Genomic DNA, 24821 nt, shown 5'->3' on the forward strand with positions numbered 1-24821 from the left:
CTTCTAAAATTAACAGTACAAAATCTGAATATGAAATATTTACACACTCATTAAGGTGGAAAGTTCACAGCACACCACAGAATTCAAAAAAACCCTACAGGGCCCTTTAAACCTTACCTGTGGCAGCACGAAGCCTCAGGGAGCTGGAATGAGAGGAGGCTCTGAGCATCTGCAAGGACTGGCACAAACATCCAGCATTTTGCACAGTCTGAACAGACCCTATGAGAATTTCTGTTCAATAAATGGGAATATTCAGCAACCCAGCTCTCACTTTTACAAAAAGGAGAAGAGGACAACACACAGAGATTATTTGTTTCTTTAAACATCTACTAAAAGCTATTTTGACACAGACAAGACGTTATTCACATCCATAGTTCAGCAAATTATACAATTAAGAGAGGATATAATTTGAAAATATTTGGGACTTGTATTCCTTGTGTTTAATCTTTGGTAAATACCTTAGAAAGTGTTTCTAGCAGCAGTAATGGTGTGGGATCTCGCTAAGACCTTGTCAAGCAGCACAGAAGGAAAAGCCTGTTAGCTCAAAATGGACAGCCAGCTTCTCCCTCGGAGACCTCGCTGTGGTGAAAAAAGGTGCTTTTTGGGGGCACCTTCCTTGCCAGCCAAAGTCAGACTTGTGCTTTGCTGACATCTCCTGCCACATGTAGATTTTTACCCAGAACTCTTCTCTGACAAAATGTTCATTCTTCACAAAGTAAAAGCTTGAGAGTTGGAGAGGATAATTCATAATAAGTTAATCTAATCCACGTAAAATGGCTGTAATTTATGTAAAATGGCCCGGTGCAGTGTTTGAGGCTCTCCTCTCCCAGTTACTGTAACCCTGTGTCTCCAGACAGACGTCAGAGTTCCCAGGACACGCAGCTTTCTGCTGCACATCTGCCTGTCCTGCTCCAGGCTCTGTTTACCCTTTATTTGCCTTGTGCTGGCAGGATGTCTCTGAGGGCTGGGGATAATGCACAAGGGAGCTCTCAGCTGGGCAGTTATGAAACATCAGGCTGGGAACAATTGCCATCAATTAGTGGGGTTTGTGTAATTTCTCACTGCAGGTCACACCTGAGTAACTGCTGAGTATGGATGAGCAGGGATGGTGCTTTAGGCACATCTGTACTTGAACTCTGCAGGCACTCTTCAACATAACTCAGGGGTTTCCTCCTGCAGTGGTATCCTGCATTTGAATAAAACCCTCTGACTTTGATGTCTTTTCAGAGAGCGAGTGTGCTCTGCCCAGTGCTCTCTAAACGAAATCTCTGAGGGGAAAATAATTTTGAAAAAGTGGAATCTTCTCATTCCAGCTAATACTCAAACTTCAGGCACAAATCTGTCCCTTACTCATTCGCCTTATGTACCATTTCAATTTCGGAGAGTTCCCACATTCCCATCCCAAAAAGAAACATGTTCTGAAAACACCACGAGCTTATTCTGCGGTTTGTTAATATAGGTACAAGATAAACAATGGATTTGAGGATCTTGCAGAGGAAGAGCCCATGTTGTACATAATCATGTTCTAATGGACTCTGTTTGTAAACGGATGAGCCCATAACAGCCTTGACTTTTCCATCCACACACAACTGCATGGAGAAGGGGATGTATTTTTAAAGCCATGAAAACTGCTGCCTGCTGACCCAGTGGTCATCACCAGCCTTATTAAAGGTAACCATCCCTGTCCCCAAGCTTTCCTTCTGGCACATTTCCCACAGATTTCATGGCAAAGCTCAGCCAAGCAGACATAACAGCACAGAGAGTTGTGTTAGCGTGGATAATGCAAACTTGCCCTGAACTTTATTTACACATTGCTGGGCCAAATTTCAGGGAATCAGGAGTTTAGCATTTAGATTTTATCTGCTCTACAAGTCAGCTGAAACAACCAAATTTAATGTGTGTGTAATGACCTCAAACCAACATTTAGCTTAAGACAAACATCTAATAACAGGACATCACATGTTAGTTAAGGAGCTGCAGAGAATTTGACTGAACTCAGTAGGTCATATCAACCCCTTTATTTGGTCCCTTTTGGACCAAACTGGTGAGGAAAAGTCCCAGGCAGATGTTAACTTTTTCTGCCCAAATCCAAGACGGCCTGACCCACCCCAGCCTCAGCTCAGCACTCACACGTGGCGCTAGGTGAGGTGTTTTATCAGCACCTGGGCGGTGCAGGCTCCAGCATCCCCTTCCCTCCTCTCCATGCCCCACAAAAACTCCCTGCACCCCCTCCCTCACAGCCCCACAGTATTCCCCCCATCCACCCCACAGCCTCACACACACGCCCTTGCATCCTCCCACTCCATGTTCCCTACATCACCTCAAACCCCCCTTATCTCACTTCCCACCCTTCCATCCTCCCTGCATCTCCCTCCAGCCCCCTCACCCACCAGCCCCACATCTCCGCACACACACCCCTGCATCCTGCATCCCCCCACACCCCTCACTATCACCCCCCTCCACATACCCTTGCATCCTCCACAGCCCCCTGCATCCCTACTCCTCCGTCATCCCCACAGCCCTCCACACACCTCACAGCCCTCCATATTCCCCCTTGAATCCTCCCACATCCCCCTCCATTCCCCATCAAACCCTCCCCATCCCACTGCACTCCCCCATCCACATCCCCACTCCACCCCCTCCACACTTTCCCACCCTCTGGAGGGGAAAAGGCAGCACCAAGTCTGTGCTTTTGGGGTTTTTTGTGAGAAGTGCCCATAAAACATTGCTCTAGGATCAACTTTTTCTTCCAGGAAGGTGGAGCAGACCTCCCCTTTCTTGCAGGTGTGGAGCAGAGAGTCAGGACAAGGCCACTGCTCCCCAGCAGCGGGGCAGCCCCTCACAACCCCATCCTGGTGTCAGTCTGCTCCTGGCAGAGCAAGCACTGCCTCTGAATAAACACCCATGGCATTAATCTTCAAATCCCCCAGCTCCACGGAGCTATATTTAAATTGACATTGATGAAAGAGCAGAACTTTTCTCAGGTTTCTTTGAGACGCTTCATAAAAAGGGAATTTAGGATGTTTGAATTGGAAACTCACCTTAAATGGACTTTTGTTAAGAAAACCATCGAAACGTTTGCTGATTACCTGTGACCCAAGTAGCATTCAAACATGGAAGGACCCACATTTCCAGCCTTCAATCTACACCCTTCTACTTTGTTTTCAGAGAAAACATGTGCTGTTTCACCTGTGCTGGTGTAATTAAAATGTGGAGTTCCCCAGTGTGGATGCATTTCTGCCAGAGCGAATGTGCATGGTAACACAGCTTATTTACACAGAGACAGAGAATAAACATCAGGTGTATTAGCTACACAAATATATTTTATATATAAATATACTTTACTGGTCCCACAATTTTACAGCACTGGCAAACTACTCTTGGGGTGGGGGAGCAGCTTTTCCAGCAGCTTTGGGGTGCTGCAGAGCAAGATCTTTCCCACAGGCAGAATAGGGCTCTGAGAGGTTGCAGCATTGAACTGAAGTCATCCCGATCTTCCCCAGGGCTCCCTCCTGCTGGACATCTCCGCGTGTCTGGGCTGACCCAGCTCTGTTGCTGAAGTGTTGTGGATGTGGGTATCGCCCGTCGCAGCCCAGCAGCATCACACGGGTTCATTACAGCTGTAAAAGGTAATTAGAAAGTGGAACGATTATGCTGCACTGTCCAAAATTATCCATCAGTACTAAACCTGTGTGCAGGTGAGGCCTGCTGTAATTTCCTTGTTGTGGCTCATTGGCCAGCGAGGTTTATTGAGGCTGGTCAAGGTGAGTGGCCATCCCTGCTTTAAAATGCCCTGGGATGTTATCAAACACATTTGGAAGGGCTGTCACTGACCGCTGGTGTTGCTTGCCTTCGCTTTTCAAACAGAATCAGAGAATCTCAGAATGGTTTGGGCTGGAAGGGACATTGGAGATCATCTCATTCCACTCCGTGCCGTGGGCAGGAACTCCCCATCCATTTGAGCGCACCTCAGTTGGGACCCTTCTGCTCCTGGCTCCCAGGCGCTATCACTGGCCAGCCCAGCAGGCAGCCTACCTGGAGAAGCTGTGGAAAATTAAATTTTGACAGAAAGCTATATATAAAATCGTTAAAACATAAAATAATCGAAATAGATGTGTGTGTACTTATATATACATGTTACAAGAAAACACAAAACAAAACCCACCAATAAAAAATCCCACGAGTCAGTTGTATTGTCGGATAATTCTAACAGGCTTCTTCTGTGCCTGAGGAGACCCTGGGTTTCCTTACCATCGGTGAGGAGGCGAGAGGGCTCCTCAGCCCGGCTCATCCCCGCTCGGGGCTGTAAGCGGCTCCTCCCGAAGCAGAAGTTGGTCATTAAATCGTGGCTAAGGCTCTGCTGGGCAGGCGGCGCCGCGGGGAGCCCGTCATTCGGAGGTGCCGTGTGTTCCTGCCCAGCACACCCACAGCCGCTCCGTGCCTCGCTCACGGGCTGCGGGAGCCGCTCGCCCCGGTGCCCCGGGCTTGTCCCGCCGCGGGCCGCTGCTGCCCCACCGGGGCTGCCCTGCCCGAGGGAGGCTCCGGGCGCGGGGGCAGCCCCACGCGGGACGGGGCTCTCGGGCACCTGCCAGGAAGAGAAGGCTCGCCCGAGCCCCCTCGGAGCTTTTCCTGCGGCGGCACAACAACAAGAAGTTTACCTCTGGGTCCTGCGTGGAAGCGCGGAGCGAGGCCCCTGCGCGGGTGCGCGGCCGGCGCTGCCGCGGGAGCCGGGGGACTCCGTGCCCTGAGCCCCCACCGCCACCGCGGGCACCCCCGGCAGGACCGGACCCGCTGCTCGGCCCCGGCCCGGCAGAAAAGCAGCTTACCGGAGCATCCCAAACGCCTCTCTCGCCTGTCTACGAGAGAAACAAACAAAAAAACCCACCCCCAAAAAACCCAAGAACTTTCCCTATTTAGCGCCTTTGTGTGCTGAAAAAAAAAGTAATCACCTTATGATCTGAGAAAAAGTAATGGCTTCGCCGTCACTTACTCAACTGTGAAAAGAAAATACTAACATTCTCTCGCGAAGGCTATAGCACCGGGTGAAGCGGGGCTGCTCCAGCCCTCTGAGTGACACCGGTGACGGACACAGCCTGTCCTTCTGTTAGTTTAGGTTAATGTGCCTGCGAATCTCCCTTTTAATTAAAACCGGGTGATGTTCTCAAGCGCACTGAAAGCACCAGAAACAACAGCCAGAGGTGACAACAAAGTGACAAAGCCACACGCCCACAGTGTCCTGCCCGCGCCCAAGGATCCCGCACTCCCCCGCCTCTGTCAGCCCCGCCGCCGCCTTCCCTCTTCCCAGCATTCATCTTCATCCCCAGGTTAAATTAAACATTTCCAACCAATTGTTTTGTTAAATATCTAAATCGTTTCAGTGTAAGAATACGAGGATGTTTCCTGTTTACCCAGCACTGGCCGGATCCTCCACCGCTATCCCGGGAGCAGATTTAACCCGGGCTGAATCCGGGGCACCTCCCGAGCCGGGCCGTGGTTGGCAGCGGGGCCGGAGCCGTGGAGAGGGGAAACGAGGAAAACTGGGAACGACCGTCAGGAATTCAGCGCAGATTCACCTCGAGGGCTCCGCGGACGGCGACTCGGGGCTGTTTTGAGTTACAGCCCGTCGATGTTGTCTCTGTGCTCCGCTGCCACCGGGCCGCCGTCTTCGTGCCTCGAGCACGGGCTGGAGCCTCCCGGAGCCGCTGCCCGGGGCCAGGGAGTCCCGCACCCCGCCCGGCCGGCGCGCAGGGCACCTCCAGGGGCAGGGTGGCACCGACGAGCCCCGAGCCCCGAGCGCTAATTACCGCCGTTAATTGGGAGGCGCCCCCGCAGCAGCGGCCCGGGCCGGGGCTGTCCCGCCGCTCCCCTGCCCTCGCTCTCCGCCTCTCGCCCTTCCCTGCGGTGCTGCTTTTTTTTTCTTTTTTTTTCTTTTTTTTTTCTTTTTTTTTTCAGAATAGAAATAATTGCATGTCTCGGTGGATGCTCTATAATTTAACATCCCAGCGGAAAACGTGGAGAAGGGACTCGGGGAAAACAAGCGAAAAAAATAAAATAATAAAAAAAACCTACACCCGAACAGCGAAGCGCCAGGATTTCCTGTTACATCGCAGCAGGTCATGAAGAGCAATTTTTAAAAGTACCATTTAGGTTGAGCAGTGAGGAAGTTAATTAACCTTTTGTCAGCAACTAACATATCTTTAAAATCCGAAAGGATCCGAATTTGACCAAGGAAAGACCGAGGTTCTGGCCTCTCCCGGCCACGGCAGCTGAACGGTCCCGGAAAACGATGGGAGAATCTTCCCGGTACCACTGTGCTTTGCACTTGCTCTGCAGATCTGCCTGGAACTTGGGTTTGAATCTCTAACCTGCCTCCGTGGGGGAAAAAATAACACATTTTTAAAAAGTTAACCCCAAAGCATTACGTTACTCAGAGCAATAGTTCATAAAATACTTTATTGAAATAAAGTAAATATCTTCGCATTAATAAAACTGATCATAAAATGTAGTTTTCGAATAACTAGGGGCACCACAGGGTTTTAGACAGCGAGTAGATGTGGAAGGTGGGATCCAGTGTCCTCCTGGCCCCTCGGGCCGTCGCACAACACAGCGGCCGTGGCGCAGCGCTCCGCGGGCGCGGAGAGGGGCGGCGGGGCGGGGGGAGACCGGGATGCGGCCGGTCAAAGCGTCCAAATGTCCCGAGGCCGAAGGCGGCCGCAGCCGCTGTCCGAGCTGCCCTCCATCCTCTCGGCCGGGGCGGCGGGGCCGGCGCTGCCCTCACTCCTCCTGGCTGACCTCGGCCGGGGAGCCCAGGCTCTCGGGCGGCTTCTCGTTGTCCCGGGCGCGCTCCTGCTCCGACAGCTGCTCGCTGCTGGGGATCGAGTTCTTCTTCGGGCGGCCCTTGGGCTTGGTGGGGGACTCCAGGCCGCCCCCCTGCAACACCTGCGAGGCGGGGAGGGGGCGGAGGAGGGGGGCACTCCGGTAAAGCCGTGCTGCCATCAGCCCGGGGCGCAGGAACGCCTCTCCCTCCCGTGCCCCGGAGCGAAGCTGCCGGTGCGGGTCCTCTCGGGCTGCGCCCACCGCCCTCCGCCCCGGGGCCGAGCGGCACAGCGGGAGGGCTCGGACAGGACCGGGAGGGGGGTCTGGCCAAGGCCCAGGAGATGCTGGACCAGGGGCATATTAATATTACCCTCACCGTTATTATTATTGCTATTATTATTATTATTATTATTATTATTATTATTATTATTATTATTATTGCTATTATTATTAATATTAATATCCCTAATGTTCCACTAAATAGCCCCGGGCCGATATGCAGAAGGACGAAGCCCTCAGGGCAGGGCTCGATGCCCCATCGAACGCGGACACGGCGCGCCCAAGGGCCGGACTGTTAAGCGACACTTACTATTTTCTTCCATTTCATGCGCCTGTTCTGGTACCAGGTTTTCACCTGGAGCTGGCTGAGCCCCAGCGATTCGGCCAGGTCTATTCTGCGGGCGAGAGAGAGAGGAGGTCAGGCCGGCAGCTTTCTTCTCGGATGGCAGCTTTCCGACTTTTTCATGCAAAATGAGCCCCGTCCCGTGGCGTCGCGTCGCGTCCCGGGTCCGAGGTCGGCCGTCGCCTACCTGTCGGGCGTGGAGAGGTATTTCTGCTTCTCGAAGCGCTTCTCCAGCCCCATGAGCTGCAGCTCGGTGAAGACGGTGCGGCTGCGGCGGCCCTTCTTGGCCTTGCCCGGCTCCGGGGGCCCCGGCTCCAGCTTCCCGCGGAGGTGCAGCTCCAGCGGGAGATGGGGCGAGGCGGAGCCGCCCTGCAGCCCCGAGCCGGCGGCCAGCAGCGCCGAGCCCAGCCCCGAGCAGCCCAGGGGAGCCAGCGGGAACTTGAACACGGCGGCCGGCTCCGCCTTCAGCACCGCTGCGGGAGAGAGCGGCGGTCAGCGCCGGGCAGCGCGCAGGGACCCCCGGGGCTGCAGGGTGCCCCGGCTTCCCGGGGACCAGCCCCTGCAAGGAACCCTGGCCCCTTCTCCTCCATTCTCGGCACTGACGCGGGTCCCGAGTCCCCCGGGTTCCGCCACCTCCGCGGTGCAGGGACATGTTTTACCCTTCAACGAGCAGATGCTATTTACGGAATTACTTGGGGGTTACAAGTGAAAATAGCTCAAAGCAACCCAAAAGCGTTCGCCTCAGGGTCACCCAACAGCTGCCGGACCCGGATGAACTCGGTGAGCAGCGGGGGACGGGCACGGTCCCAGGATTCCCTTCCTACAAGTTTTCAGGATATTTTTGCCCTGATAATAATTTCTATCTCTCTCCGTGAACCGCAGCCTATGAAGGAGCGCCCGGGGAGAGGACATGGAGCCAGCCCCGAGGATGCTGCTCCCCGCGGCCTGGGGCCGCCGCTCGGCTCGGCCCGGCCCGGCCCAGCCCAGCCGGGTCCTTCCCGGCGCCCCCGCTCCGCTCCCTGGCCTGGGCCCGCGGGTGGCCCGGGGACTTCGGTCCTGCTCGGCCCGTCCTCCCCGCCAGCGACACAGGAGCCACCTCAACAGCGGGAGAAGGACTTGAGGGGAGTCTCGGCGGGGTCTTCTCCTCGGCCTGAGCTGAAATCGCCTCCCTCCTTGCAGGGTCCGATCCTGCTCCCGCTTATCCCTGCGGAACTGAGCCGTGAGGGATGTAAAGAGCCTTTCATCTGATCCGCTATTCCGAGTAGTTCTGAATAGTTCATCTTGAAAATAATACTTATTTCTAGATATTCTAATGCATTTTGCTCCCTTGCTCAGGGCCTTGACGCTTTCCTCTTTTTCTCTTAAACGCAGAAAAAGAAATTTGGATACTCCTTTTCCGTTCAGGTCTATGGATAAAGAGCCACGGCTCCGCAGATGAAGATGGCTTGGGAGGTGAAAGCTTTCACCAATACACATTTATATATTGGCCTTTAAAATATATTAAGTAATGGCCTTCAAAATACATTAAACACTAGCGTTAAAAAAACTTCAAAACACACATACAAAAAAAAAGAAAAAACCCACCTAAAAATCAAACAATAACAATGAAACCAATAACAATTTAAAAAAAAAAACCCAAACCTTATGTGAATATGTTAATAAACTGCATTTGTCCTGGATATTTATCCGACAGGAGAGAGCATGCTGGCACCCGTTTTAAAAAGACCCCAAACATGTAAGTATTATAATATGGATTAAATGTTGTATCTTCCATCTTCTATATTGTTATCATATAAACAAAGCATGTATTTATATACTAAATATAATATCTCCTTATATTATATATTTTTATGTTTACACATATGTCGGGTTTCCAGCTAAATCTGTGACCGCAGGGCCCCTTGCCACTCTTCGCAGCCACGCACTGATCCCGCTGCTTATCTCCAGCAATTCTCACCTCATCCAAAAACACGGGGGGAAACCCCAAAACAGAACTATCAACAACTTCCTCCCCTGAAATTCAAAGGCCATTCTGAGCAAGACCCGCTGGAGTCGTAAAGCCGCTTCCTTCGGTTTTAGGCCCCAAACACTCGGCTGCTCCCGGTCGGAGCGCCGGAGGCGCGGCGGGAGCCGGCGGGGATGCGCAGGGCCGGCAGAGCCCGGCAGCAATTTTTGTAGGCAGAATTCACAAGGTTTCCTCCAAGGAACCCGGCTCCCAAAGGCGCTGGAGACCATCGGCGGGCGATGCCTCCCCGCCTGCCGCCCCCAGCCCGCCCCCCCAGCCGCGGGGAGCTCCCCGGCACGTACCGAGGTGGTTGTGGTAGGGCCGGGCGGAGAGCAGCGCCTGCACCCCGAACTTGAGCAGCTCGCCGGCCGGCGCGGCCCCCTTGGCGTCCGGGGGGTCGGTGAGGATCTCCTCGATCATGAAGCTGCGGTAGCGGTGGGAGCGGTGGTCGGGGAAGGCTTCGGCCGGGAAGTAGCGCGCGGCGCCCAATTCCAGCGGGCGCTGCATCCTCGCCGCCCCCGGGGCGCGGGGGGACCCCCGGCCGCCGGGGCCGCCCTAGCGCAGCCCCCCGGCCGGCAGCCGGGCAACGGGGGCTCTGCCCATCGCCCCGCCGCCCCCTCCCCTGGCCCTGCGCGGCCGCGCGGCGCCCTGAGCAGCGCGGCGGCCCGGAGCCGTCCCCGCCGCCTGCACACGGGGCGCGGCACCGGGCAGCGTCTGTCTCTCCGCCCCGGGACCGCGGCGGCGGCCTATTATACGGCCGGCCCCGGCGGGGCCGTCAGCGCGGCGGGGGAGGGCGCGGGAGGGGCTGCGGAGGAAGGAAGGGGCCGGGGCGGGCGAGTACCTGGAGCGGGGGGTTACAGCCCAGCATTTGATCCTCCGCCATATAAAGCAAATTACCCGTTCTGCTCGCTGCGGGAGAGCAGACACCCAAACAACCGCTGGCCCCTCCGAAGCGCAGACCGGCCCCCGGCCCAATCCTTAAGCGCAATCCGGTCCCTGTCCCCGGCTCCAGCCCCATCCCCGTTCCTCTCGCCATACTCATCGCCATCCCCGTTCCCGTCCCCACACCAACCTTCCCATTCCCGTCCAGTCCCTTTCCCATTCCCGTCCCAGTCCTCATCCCCATCCCCTTCTCCCGACGGGTTAACCGCGGCTCCAGGGTGCCTCGGTTGATGGACGGAGCCACGGAGCCACACGGACCCTCGGAGGCCCCCAGCCTCTCGGTCTCGGCCCCCACGTCCCCTGCCCCGAAGCACCGGTGGCTCGGAGCCCTCAGGGCAGCCCCGGTGCTGTGACCAGGGGCCCGGAGGAGCCCCGGCAGCCCGAGGGCAGGCAGGGGCCGCACTGCCGGCCGGGGCTGCCCGTGGAGGGGCCCAGGCCCGATGCCCGATGCCTCCAGGCTCCCTCCCGACCTCGGCCAGAGCGGTGTAAACATCTCAAAGGAGCTGGTCAGGGAACAAAACCCAGCCCAAAGAGGAGCCTTTCCCTGCACTTTTAGATCATTTACACGAACATTTTGCTGGGTACAAGGTGATTCATTCTATTCCCTTTAGCCTGTGTCACGCACAGCAGCAGAGACCCACGAGCCGCCCCTGCTCGTTGCTGACGCGCTTCGAGGCAGATTCGTGTGCGGGAGCTCCAATCCCTCCCGAAAATGTCGGCACTAATGGATTACAGGGGGATCGTTTCGGCGAAGCCCCAGGAGCCCGGCCGGGGGGTCCCACGGTGTGGGGCTGGTTTGGGTGGGCTCGGCCCCTGCCCACGGCAGGAGCTGCACACGCGTGACCGGGCCTGGGCGGTGTCCGCGGGAGGCACCCACGGGCTCAGCCCACGCAGAGGGACGGGCGCCGGGCTCATCCCCGGGGCAAGGGAAGCTCAGCCTCCTTCTTTACGATTTTTGACCAAAACAAGGGGGTTCTGCCCGTTTTCCCGACTGCTGCGGGGGATGCGCAGGGGCGAGCGGAGCAGCTGCGGACTCTTGCTCGGCTCCTTTTCGTAAGGCCTAAGCAAGATGGAACGGCCACGGGAGTCACCCGCGGGTGCTGTCCGTGAGCGCAGCCCACGGGGGGACGAGTCCCAGCGCTCGGCTGCCGTCGGGGCTCGAGTGTCCGGCCAGCTTCCCCCGGCCCCGGGCTCCCCCGCGCCCTCCGGGCTCCAGTTCTTGCGGGTCCCGCAACACGCGTGGGGGGACCCGCAGCCACGGCCCCCACAAAGCCAGCCAACAGCCCCGGGGGCTCCGCATCCGGCCGCAGACGCGGCTGCAGGGACCCCCGGCCCATCGGGACCCCGGCCCAGTAATTTGAATTAAATATTGAGGCAGGAGTAGGTGGAGGCATTCAGGGAACTGCGGAGAACACGAGGCCGCCCTGCTGCGCCTGTCAGCGCTATTTGAGTCCTGCTGCCGTTTCACTGTACTGCTCACCGCTGCATGCGACAACAACGAATTAATTTATGCTCTGTACTTCACTGCCTGCCCACATAACCTCTTCCATATGGTTACTGCGACTTGTACGGAGCAGTTTCGCGCGGATTTGTTCTGGTTTCTCCACGTTTCTTCAATTTAAAATGACGCCACTTTCTCTGTGAAACACTGACGGGCTGAACCCCCGTTAGCTGCCCGGGTGCTCCCTGCTGTTCGCGGGTTGTCATTTATTCCGACATCATCTCGGTGGATGCACCGCCAACGAGTTCGTGACACGGCACAGAGCGGGGGCTGTGCCCGGGAGCCGGCGGTTCCTCCCGGGGGGCAGCAGCGGGGACCGGCAGCGCCGAGCCCACCGAGATGCTGCGCGGCCCCGGGGCTGGGCGCCTCCATCCTTTCCCCACTTCCCCTAATTCCTCCCGGGAATCTCGGGGCACCAGTGCCCCTGCGCACATCTGCGCTCCGGGGAGCCCCGGCCGAGACCAACGGGGCCCTAAAACTAATCAAAAATCCCAAATCAAAACCCTCCCCGTCTCCTGACGTCGCTTTTCGTCCGCCCATCTTTTGTCCATCTGCTCTGTTTGGATCACAAGGTGTTCCCGTGCCAAGGTGCTGATTGCTTACGGCCGAGGACAAAGAGGCCATTGGAGCTATTATCATGAAACGAGGAGAATAATTATGAGTAAAGTGAGAAGAATTTTGGACGCATTCAAGCGAGCAGGCAGATCCACATCGGATTGTTTAAACAACCTTGCCCCCGAGACCGGCGCGCTCATAAACAAATTGTGCACGTAAAAGAAATTACCCACACCTCCCTTGGGGTTTTTGTGTATTTAAAATAAATCAAAACTCAAGAATAACTGTAAATAATCACGCTTCCACCCCCACCTCGGAGCAGGTTAGGATCGGAGCGGTACAGACCCGGTATCATTTCCCATCATACGGCATCAGCTTTGATAATTTAAATTTTTGTATTCCTTGGGATCCATCTGCCCCGAGGCCGCTCATGAGAGCAGCCGTAGCCAGGCAGGCACGGACGGTCGGCGGATCCTACACCCACCCCAGGAGCAGGCCTACAGCCCCCGAGGTCACTGAAAAAATAAAATAAAAATTAGCATTTCTGAAAAAGCCCCTATTGAAAGATTTCTATGCTGCACTGAAGAAAAAGAGGGTGAACTTCACCATCCGGTCGCACTCACAGTCAGGAGTTTAAAATCGTTGCAAAACAAATCCTGTAGCGAAAAGGACATCAGATTATTATTACTACTACTACTACTATTATTATTATTATTATTATTATTATTATTATTATTATTATTATTATTATTATTGTTACTACTACTACTATTACTGCTACAACTTTCACAGCGCCTGAAAATCGTCTAATTTCCTGTACCCTTACAGAGTATGTAAACCCGTGCTTTTACTTTGCATCGATTTGGGCGGTAGATTCAAGCAAACACTTTTATAAAAAGCAGCCTCTTAGAGTGGGAGTTCGGCAAAATACGTGGGGCTTTAGGGAGCAGCCGCATGAATAAGCTGCAGGCCCCAAATTTTATGCACTTTTTTCCTCCCAGCAACCAGAATGGTATCACCTTTATCTGCAAAATCTCTCCTCATTTGCTGAGCGGCTTTTTTTTTTATTATTGTTGTTTTGTTGTTGCTGTTTTGCGGGTTTTGTTTGTTTATTTGCATTGTTTGGGATTGGGTTGTTTTGTTGGGTTTTTTTCTTGCACCAGGTACAGAGTTTATAGGACTGCTAGAAGCAGACTATTTCTAGAGTTAGCTTTCTTTAAAAATAATTTTTATACAAATGTTCTTAACTGGTTTCAGAAACTATCGATGCATCTATCCCATTACGGGGCTGTTCTAATCTTCGTTTTACGTGAAAGCAGAGCGCATTTTTAAAGGCTCCTCTCGCTTACTTCCACGCTTCAGATATTTTGATGTCTCTATTTTGGCTGAGTAACTCAGACGAGGATGACAGTTCCACCCGTGAAAATGTCGCTACGAAAAAGGGAACAATTTCACCCAGTGATTTAAAGCTCTTCCCTGGGGTGGGAATACTTTTGCTCCGCTGATTCATTCCCGTTTTGACGGGAAGAAGAGTTTTGCTGGATTCCCGCCGTTCTCCCGACTCCTACCACCGTAACGGGGAAAACAGTGGAACGCAGGCTCTTCGCCTCCCGGATCCCTCGGGAAATATCCCCGTCGCGAGAATATTTTTAATGCCAAGGGCAGCAGAGGAGCCCCGCGCTGCGGGTGCGGTGCGCACAGACCCCGCCCGGCACGGCTCCCGCACGGACCCCGCGGCTCCCTGCGAGCGCCGGGCGCGCCGGGCAGGGCTCTCGCAGCGACCTCTCGGCTCTCCCAGGAGCGGGGGGTCCCCGGAGCCCGGTCACATCCCGATCTGCTGACCGGGACCGGGGTAGCCGCGGGGCCGCTCCGCAGTGCTGCTCCGCGGTGCTGCTTAGTTTGATTAAAAACTCGGGTGGTTTTGGTTTTTTATTTGTATCAAAGCTCTTAGTGAATTTTAAATACAACCAATTCGTCGTTTTCTCAACGTCACCTTTTTAAAAACTCTAATAAAATGTCCCCGTCTCTCCCACCACGCCTGGCGAAGCCCAGCGCCGGGGGGATGCGGTGGCCGGAGCCCGCCGGGACCGGGCTCCCTCGGCTGCGGGGCTCTGCCCGTTCCCGGTGCGGGACAGTGCGGGGAGCCCCGTGCCGTGCGGGAACATCCCCCCGAGCAGCCCCTGCCCTTCCCACGGGGGCCCGAGGAGGGGGGCCCGGCACAGCCACCTCCCCCCGCTCCCTCCTCACGGCACTTAATATTCAGGAAATCCACAAAGTGGTACGAAGAGAGTGGAAAACGTGACATCACGGGCTAATTGGGAAGGAGCGTTCGGGCTGAGGGAATAGCTCAGCCCTGAGTAATAAGTTATGTTTAATGGCTGAGTAAAGCTTCATCAGCAGCAGTTAAACACGAATCCCTCTAAAAATGATTTTCTGTAAACACCTGGCCTCGTCAGAAAGTCAGAATATGGAATTGTCTTTGAGAGTCACGTCCAGAGGATGCAGTTTGGTTTGGGTGAGGGCTGCAGTCCCTTTATTTCCCTGCCCCTCGAGGTCCATCGTCCATCCTTCTCCCTGCTGCACACACCCCAGCAGCTCTCACAAACGGGGTGCTCTCCATTTCTGTCCAAGCATAAGGAAACCATCCCTGAAACTACTCTTGTCTGAATACATTTCATTTATACCCATTAGAATAGCCAGCAAAATGAGAAGTTCTCCATCGTGCCCTCTCTGTCCCCACGGCTGCCATTGGCTACCCCACACCCGAGTGTAACACCACGTACCCAGCCGTGACACTTCTTCCCCGAATCCTTTCATTGTGCAGGGCACCAAACCAGCACAAACAGCAAGGCACACGCTGTGAAAGCCTCCTTTTATCTTTCTTTTACATAAAGGATTTAAAATTTTTATTTATTTGTTTTACTTTTAGTTAGTTCACAGACAAGGGATGCAATGCTTGGAAATACAAACCAGTAACTCGCCACACACGTGATTGGATTTCAGTCCAGGCAGTATTTCTTGGGACAGCCTCTTCTCTGTGAACTGATTCCCGGCCATGAAGAGATCTGTAGGTTCAGAGCTGCTTCCCCAGCCCTGCCAGGAGCACGGTGGCTGCTCTAAAACCGGGGTCCCAGCTAAGAGGTGAGTGCAGTTACCGCTCCCCTTGGTGCCAGCTGTACCCCCGTCCTTCTCCGCCCAGAGCTGCTGTGGAAAAGTGGTGCCATGGCCTTGGGCTCCAGTCAGCGCTCAGCACCAAGCCCCCAGCCCACATCAAACCCGACCTGGCCACAACCGGAGCTGTGGACAGCAGCTGGGCAGGTGACACTGCGGGTGACAGGTTCTGCAAATGGTGGGATACATATAAAAGGGAGAGTTAAACATCAGTGCACCGGTTCAGAGAATTATCACGCTCCATCTGAAACAGCACCCCTGGCTGCACCGTTCGTGTCTAGGTGATAAACGAGGGTCAGGCAGAAAACAATGATTTGTCCTTATCACTCTTTTATGAGCTGAGATCCAGCCAAGCCCTGCATCTGTGTGGAAGTCAAGGACGCTTTGGTGACACCCCGTTAGCTGTAAACACCCAGTGTGTGCTGAGGCTGCTCCCTGTGCTCGATGGCTGACGGCACCGGGACTGTTTATGGTTCATAAAATTAAGTTAATGACTACATCTGTGCAGGGTTGGGGAGTTCGGTTTTTGAAAGTGAAGAAACAGAATGAAATCCTTACACTCTTCAGTTTTATGGTTTGCCTCCAGTCACTTTTGGTTCCCAGTTCTTGAGTGCTATGTAAGATCTGGATGATTTGGGTTTATCGATCAGCAGGGAGATGTTTAAATCATTAGCTCAATAACGGCTAATTGAAACATTTTATTTTAAAAATAACAGGATGTTTTATACATATTAAAATCATATTAAAGCTGGCTTCCCCATCCCTCAAAAGCACCACTACAGGTATTTAAACCCCCGAAGTTAGAGACCTAGTTACATAAAATATCTCTCACTAAAGGCCAAACAATACAAAACCATTAAGTGATGAAGGGTTCTTCTCTTGTCAGTTTGTTCCTAGACAGCCTTTTGATTCGTATGTGTATCTGATTTTAAGTTACAGGTACAAAAACATTAAAGTGCCCCTAAAACAAGGATTAGGAACAGAATCTCTCTTCATTCCTAAAAAAATTAATGGTCTTTGAACAGGACAAATGGTTGCAGCTTGGCCTCACAAAAGAAAATCACACCAAACAAAAATACGTTCCAAAAATGAATATCCCAGTGTCTGAAATCTCCCAAATGGCTTCTATTTTTAAAAGTTTCTCTTTGCATTGCAGCCTGCTGCTGATATTCAACCCAGCAGGCCAATTGCTCTGCTGCAGCTGGAACCACAAAAGCACTGAATATGCTATTTTTGATAAAGTTGTGCTGTGCAGGTTAGGATTTCTATGCACTGCTTATGCTGCTGAGAGTCTTTGCCTATTTTAATCTCCATAGCCTGGATGAGGTTCAACAGATTTTTAAAAACCTGTGATAAAAGTACCTTGGTCATAAACCAGTAGATGAGGTTAAAATATGTAAGGGAGACACCTGTGCTCAGCATGAGGGACAGAGGTGACAGGGCTGGGCTTCTCTCCTCACCTTCACCTGAGTGCAGCAGGTATTTTAAATTCTAGGTGAGAAACCCTTGCTCACACTGAAGCCACCAGAAGGAGATCTGCCATCCACTTGAGGCGAGATGAGACCTGAAGTTCACATTGCTTACCCTACAATTCCTACATCTGATATGGCAAATTTCTATTTACTGTGCTCAGAACTACATTTCAAACCCATATATGGCCATGGCTGCTTAAGAAGTTTAAACAATATCCCTTCCCGTACATATATTATGACACTTGCAAATTTTTGGACACTAATACGGCATTCCGAGACCCACTGATAGCGATCTGCCGAGCTCCAGATGGATTGATTTAAAACGGCCCCTGATCATCCTGCTGGGCTTGGAGGCTCTTTCCCAGCCTCTCTCCTGGGTTGGGGTGATCCTGAATCCCGCATCCCACATCCCGCATCCCACACCCCCATCCTGCACCCCATCCCACACCCCTGTGCTGCACCCCTATCTTGCACCCCCCTCCCACACCCTGTATCCCACAACCCCATCCCACACCCTCACCCCACATCCCCATCCTGCACTCTATCCTGTGCCCTGTATCTCGTACCCCCAACCCACTCCCTATCCCACCCCCCATCCTGCACCCCTATTCTGCATTCTGTATCTCCTCTTCCCACAGCCCCATTCCCATATCCCAATCCCATATCCCCATTCCCACACCCCTATCCCATATTCCCCATTCCTGCACCCTGTATCCCGTATCCCCCACCCCATACCCCCATCCCGTATCCCCCATTCCTGCATCCCCACTCCCATTCCCCGTATCTCCCATTCTCTCCCCCGTGTCCCACAGGCTGTATCCCATAGCCCCCATTTCCACGTCCCATAGGCTGTGCCCACTATTCCAGCACCCCATATCCCCCATCCCGTATCCTCCATCTCTGTATCCCGTATCTCGTATCCCCCATTCCCGCACCTCATATCCCCCATTCCCTGTCCCCATGTCCTGTATCCTCCATTCCCTGTCCCCATTCCCGTCTCCCCAATTCCCGTATCCCCCATCCCCTGTCCCCATTCCCAGTCCCCATGTCACGTATCCCCCATCCCCTGTCCCCATCCCCTGTCCCCATGTCACGTATCCCCCATTCCCTGTCCCCATTCCCTGTCCCCATTCTCTGTCCCCATCCCCTGTCCCCATTCCCGTCTCCCCCATCCCCTGTCCCCATTCCCTGTCCCCATTCCCGGTCCCCATCCCCTGTCCCCATTTTCGGTCCCCATTCCCTGTCCCCATCCCCTGTCCCCATCCCCGGTCCCCATTCCCTGTCCCCATTCCCTGTCCCCATCCCTTGTCCCCATTCCCGTCTCCCCCATCCCCTGTCCCCATTCCCTGTCCCCATCCCCTGTCCCCATTCCCGGTCCCCATCCCCTGTCCCCATTTCCGGTCCCCATTCCCTGTCCCCATTCCCGGTCCCCATTCCCGGTCCGTGTCCCGCGGCGCCAGCTCCCCCTGGCGGCGGCGGGACAGAGCGCAGGTAGCCCCGTTGTCGCCAGGTGGGGACACTCCCGTCCCCGAGCGCCGCGGGACCGGGGTCTGCCGGGTCCCGCTCCCGGTGCCAGGGGCTCACGGTGTGTCAGGGGGTCCCTGCTGCCAGTGCCATGGGGTCAGGGTGCCTCGGGGGTCCCTGTTCCCAATGCCGCGGGCTCGCCCCGTGTTAGGGGCTGCCAGCCCCCAGAGCAGCCTTGCCCCAGCAGTCAGGGTCGGTGGGACCGCAGGGAGAGGGAGCTGGGTGGGCACCCGTTCGGTGTTTTCATGTTAAATACAAGCTGAGAGCAACTCCTCGGCTTGCCGTGGAGACACCCGCAAAAGGGAACTGCAGAGTAGGAAGAATGTGAGTGCAGAGGGCAAGAGAAAGAGGGAATATTGAGAGGGAGCACTGCCAGCAGGCCGTGCCTCCCTTCCCAGACCTGGGGATGCTGCAGCTGCAGTGCTGGGTCCAGTGCTGGGCTCCTTGGACAGGAGAGGTCTGGAACTCCTGGAGCGAGTTCGGGGAGGCTGGGAGGGCACTGGAGGTTTGGTAGGTAACTGGCAGCACCAAGACATTTGCACAACCAACAGCTCCTCTCTCTGTGACCAGGGACAGGACCCAGGGAATGGCTGGAGCTGTGTCAGGCATGGTTAGGGTGGATGTCAGGGAAAGGTGGTTGGGCACTGAACAGGCTCCCCAGGGAATGGGCACAGCCCAATGACCCCAGAAGCTCTCCCACCTCATCCCGTGACTGAGCACCGCCTTCCAGAACACACTTAGAGCTGCAAATAAAAAGCAGAGACATACAAAAACCTCTTTAAAAGAAGTTAAGACAGCATCTTTTAAAGATTTTTTTTGCCTCCCTGCCTGTGGTCCCCTTTCAGCACCCTGCAGCCACAGACCACGGCCTGAGCGCCAACAGCACCGTGTGGGAGCGGCTTCCCAGGGAGCGCCCAAGCACAAACCCAACGCAGAGTGATCACCACGTCCAAACTTCCCTGTTCTCCCTTCAGCACTCCTGCTGCTGGTGCTCTGTTCAGGGACACGACCACGAACTCAGGAGTGGAAACTCAGGATTAGCTTCTCTCACTGGAGGACTCTTGAATGACTGGCTCTGAGTCTTCACTGAGAGCAATCCTCTCACAACTCATGGAAGAGCCTTGGAGTTTGACATTTTTATAAACATCGACCTTTTAATCCTCAGTGTTTGTTGTTTGAGGAAATCCCTTCTAGTTCTTACGCGTGTATAACATATAAAACAATTGAATTAATACCATATGAGGGTAGAGGGGTGAAAAATCATGTCTATAGCCAAAATAGTTCAGCAAAACTGTACAGCTGAGATTTAAGACTGCCTGTGGTGACTTTGTATTTTGTTTAAACATCGATGTTAATACTTCATATAGATATGTGCAGCACAGATTACAACAGTATGTGCTGTGTGTTGTATAATTTATGAACTATTAAACTTAATTCTTATGTTTTGAGGTTGTGAGTTATAACTAAACAGAATCTAAACTGCCAGCAAATGAAGTTTTTTTTAGATTGTTTTTTCTGGATTAAACTGTTTTGTGGGGCTGGGGGCAGACGGACCCAACGCCAAATACTTGCACACTCACCCTCAGCATGCAGAGAGCTCAGGCTTTACAAATTTAGGTATCTTTTATGTTCTGCACATGTATAATACTGGGGGACTTCCAAAGTACAGGTCATCTGGCTAGTTTCGGGCTGTGTGTGAGAGGAGGATCCTGGCAACGGAGGAAGGCAGTGGGGAAACGCTTCTGCTCCCTCTGAACTACAGGGGTGTGGGAGGAAGGGAGAATGGCTGTATGGCATCATGTCAGTCCATGAAATCTCCAGGTAGCACAGCAGTGGTGTGTCTCACTGCCAGGCCTGGAGTTCAGGCAGGAGCATTAACCCAACAGCTTCATGGGGGCAGAAGGAGGAATCCACATAAAGAGTAAACCTGGGAGTCCTGAGGAGCAAACAGGTGAGGCCACTGCCCTCGGGGGAGCTGGCCAGGGGGTGAGCACCTCCTCCAGCTGTAGCCAGCCACCATCCTTCCCTTCCTCGCTCCTCCATGTCAGGGCTCAGAGAAACCACCAAGCCTTGGCCAGCGCAGCGTATTCCTCATGGACACTCAGCATCTGGGGCTCTATCCAGCAGCTGAATCACCAGAAGGGCTTTTGCAAATTACGCTTTTCAATAACTTCTCTTTCACTCTGACACGTTTTGTTGTTCGCAAGGTTTACTTGGGAGATGAAACACGAGTTAATTACATCAAGTGATATGTCAGGAAAATGGATGGATTTGCCCTCCCCTCCAGCTGGGCTGTCTCGGCCTGGCAGCAGCCTCACCACATCCTACGGGAAGGAGACAGGATACAGCAGGAAGGCACATTTGGGCCATCAGCCTGACACTTCTTTATTTCAGTGTATTTATTTTTTATCATGTGCTTTGACAGGAGTCTCATAAAGTGTTATGCTCCTTCTGTAAGGTCAAAGTCTTGTGACCTTCCGTGATTTTAGAGAGAAGGAACATAATTTTCAAGGGCATGTTTATTATTTCTGTAAACAGTCTGTTTTTCATGCCAAGTGAACAGTTTTTCTGTATGTACTTAGATGACAGCTCAATTTTACTGGCTCACTTTCCTGACCAAGTCTTGCCTGCCAAATGTTTTTGATCATGTTCTGGCAAACAAACCAATATTAATAGTAGAGCTGAGCAAATAATTGCCAGAAAACTGCTGATTTCTTTTAAATCTCTTTATTGCTTCCATAATATCCCTGAATCAAATGCAGTTTCCTCAAGTTCAATTACAATTTTAAAGCACTGTGTTTTTCTATTAAAAACAAAATCACTCTGTGGAGTCAGAAAAGTCACTTCCAGAACAGTTAGTTGTGACTAACGGGTCCTTCACATTGTGCTGCTCATGTCCCCAAGGAACCAAGAGTCCATGTTGTTCCAGCATGACTGCACATGCTCTCAGCTCCCCTCTGGACAGACAGCTTCCACATCTGTTTTTACTGGCACAGATCTCCATGGATGGTAGACAAGCCCATAGCCAAAACAAATCTGTTTTAAAATCTGAACACTCCACTTTTGCAATATAGACTGATGTCTGATAAATCATCAAATCCCAGAATGGTTTGGGCTGGAAGGGACCTTACAGCTCATCTCGTTCCCATCTCCTGCCATGGGCAGGGACACCTTCCACAAGCCCAGGTGCACTGAAGGAACTTCCCATGGTGGAGATGTGTTCCAAATACACCTTTCTGAGCATCCTGCATTCACACACAACCTGATGCTCTGCTAATGCTCCAAGACATTGTTCTCTGATGGTCCATAAAATCTCTTGGAGTGCTCTGCAGATGCTGCGAGCTTGGAGCAAACCGACCCCTCACCTAAAGGTTTTCAGTGTATTTTTAGTAGCACCAAGCTCCTAAAATCCCTTCCTGCTGCCCCACTATTATGTCACGAGAGGCAGAGTTATGGTTTGTGCATTTGCCTGCAGCTTGGAGAACAAGGTTCCTTGGGCAGCCCCGTGGCTGAACCCAGGGCAGGGGCTGGGATGCGACCCCAGCGCTGCTGCGCTGAGCCAGAACACGCCAGCCCTGCTCCTGCTGCTGCAGTGCCAGAGGGCTGAACGCTCTGGCTCATCACCTGCTCCACAAACAATTTCCTCTGCTAGGATGGGTTTATTCAGGGACTTCCATGTGACTTAATGAAAATCCCAGCTAAACATATCATGCAATTTACCAGGCAGCTGTAGCTGGAACAGCCCTGCTGCTCAGAGAACCTGTGAGGCATCTCTAGCAATATTTCCACACGTACCAAGAGCTGTCCCTTCCCTCTGGACACCCAGCTGTGGGTGTGCCAGCAAATTCCTACCAACACCTGCACTTCTCTTGGTCCAAGTCTAACTCACCCTGAGGTTTCTGTGGGTTTTGCTCAGTGCCTAAATGCTCAGAACCCCCAAGACTTCACTTCTGCAGCTCACTTTTCCTGATCTTCTTCCTACAGCAATCTTGTGGCAGGTGGTTTGTTTTGGCAACCAGAAGATTCACACTGCTTCATTCTGCTCCTGAGTTTTGTTAAAATTTATTTTTATTTCTTTGTCCTTGTTCTTTCTTTCCCAGAAAAAAAAAAAACCAAAAAAACCCACCTCAAAATAAATCTCACTGCCTCAATCCCTCCTCTTTCAACGTCTCCCTGAGGAAGCAGCCATTCTGTTCTGCTGAACTGATGGATAGAAAACTGTTATTTAGTTAATAGCTGTTTCTAATCTGAGATGGGGATAATACTCATTCTGGCAGCAAATCAGCCCCTTTGATGTACACCAAGGGCCTTGGCAGCTCTTGAGTTTAGGAAACCGAACAAATTTTGTATATGATTTTGACCTTACACTAAGCATCATAGGGAACCTGGCATTTATTACCTCTAGGTCAGCAAAACTAGTCCAGTCTAATGCAGAAGTCACCCAAAACCCCATTCAACTGATGAAAAAAAAAAAAGCTGTAGACTGATAAGCTTCAACCATGAGAAAAATTACCACTAGAATCACAACCAGAATGAACTACATCTCACTTAAGATATTTTTACTAATGCTTAAGGCTGAGTGCATATGGTTTAAATCAGCTCCCTGCAAACTTAGAGTTGCTGTATTACCCCAGTAAAATCTGTTTTCCTCCATGGTGGCTCATATTAATTTGCAGCTACAGAGCTGCAAGTAACTTCAGCCATCGTAGGCTTGGTAAACACAAAATATTTAAGTATTTGTTTTAGAAAGCCAAACAGTTACATCCAGGTGAATGTAAACTACAGAAACATCTACTCTTCTGTGATAACAAACTTGCTTTGAACAGCTTCTCACTTGACTTAGCAAACTGTCAGAGCTGTAAAGGCCAAAGCACAGCTCTAAGGTCTTGAAGTTAACAAATGTGAATCATATGAAGACCAAAAAGGTGAGTAAAAGGAAACTGAATACAAAGGCCCATAAAAAAAGGGAAAAAAACCCAAAAAACAATGAGAACAAGAAAATTCTACAGAATTGGGAGCAGACTGGTAACTTGGCAGAGTGCCCTTGCACATTTTTAGGAGGAATAGGAATCAAATCCACAGAAAGCCAAAAGAAAGGATATGAAATGGTCTCTACAGAAAGCAGAATTGCATTTGCTGAACTTGTCCTGCTCTGACACCACAGCCAGTGGGCAGTGAGGGTCTCCTCGCACTGCTGTGTGCCAAAGGACAGGAGGTGTCACCAACATCCTGCCCAGGCTAAATCCCCCGGAAAACCCAGGAAACCTTTTCCCAGGAAAAGGTGAGAGTTCCAGCAGATTACTCAGTATCTAGATGATCCACCAGCTCCAGTGACTCTGCACACAAACCTGCCTTCACTTGGGATCCTCTCCACACTCACAACAGCACTGCCACACTCCACTGAGGATGTGTCCAGCCCCAGGAGCAGCCTCTCCAGCTATTTTCTCCTGCTGCTGGCATTGTTTCATTACATCTGCTGATTATCCCTCAGAGTCTTTTGCTGCCTTCCCATCAGGCTGATGTTCATGGCAAACAAGAGAGGTATTGTACAATGCACGATGTGCCTGCATAAACAGTGCAAATGAAAGGCTCCCAGAGAAAACCTGAATCATCTCTGTAAAGGCTGTGTTTATGCTGGAAAAGAATGCTGCTATCCCCAGGGAGCAAGTGGGGTGGCAGGAAACAAAAAGTGGAATAAGTGTTCAAATCACAGAATCATGGAATCACAGAATGCTTTGGGTTGGAAGGGACTTTAAAGCCCATCCAGTGCTACCCCCACCATGGGCAAGGACACCTTCCACTGTCCCAGGCTGTTCCCAGCCCCAATGTCCAACCTGGCCTTGGGCACTGCCAGGGATCCAGGGGCAGCCACAGCTGCTCTGGGCACCCTGTGCCAGGGCCTGCCCACCCTCACATGCAAGAATTTCTTCTTTATATCTGGCCTAAACCTGCCCTCTGACAGTTTAAAGTTATTATCCGCTATCCTATCACTATCTGCCCATACAAAAAGTCCCTTTCCCCCTTAAGGCACTGGAAGGTTGCAAAATCTGGTGCTTGTGTAAGGGAGGAAAGGACCCCGAGCAATTTGGATGAAAAAATGAAGACAAAAGGTTAAAGGCTTCATACCCCACTTTATGGATTATCCCCATACAGTTATTCTTCAGTCACCTGCTTGGCTGGAATCAGGAAATGCTCAGGAGACCTGGCTGCACA

The 24821-nt window shown here is 52.6% G+C and overlaps 1 protein-coding gene across 1 annotated transcript; it reads right to left on the reverse strand.

Moving 5' to 3' along the window:
* Positions 1-6481: 6481 nt before the first annotated feature.
* On the reverse strand, positions 6482-9950 carry BARX1 (BARX homeobox 1). The gene is made up of 4 exons (XM_069028107.1): positions 9746-9950; positions 7626-7911; positions 7406-7490; positions 6482-6939 (listed from the first exon to the last, which is right to left on the reverse strand). Exons 1-4 carry the CDS (start codon positions 9948-9950, stop codon positions 6775-6777), a joined length of 741 nt encoding a protein of 246 aa, XP_068884208.1. The 3' UTR covers positions 6482-6774.
* Between the last annotated feature and the right edge of the window lie 14871 nt (positions 9951-24821).

This window comes from Aphelocoma coerulescens, chromosome 12 (genome assembly GCF_041296385.1).
Source record: "Aphelocoma coerulescens isolate FSJ_1873_10779 chromosome 12, UR_Acoe_1.0, whole genome shotgun sequence".
Classification (NCBI taxonomy): domain Eukaryota; kingdom Metazoa; phylum Chordata; class Aves; order Passeriformes; family Corvidae; genus Aphelocoma; species Aphelocoma coerulescens.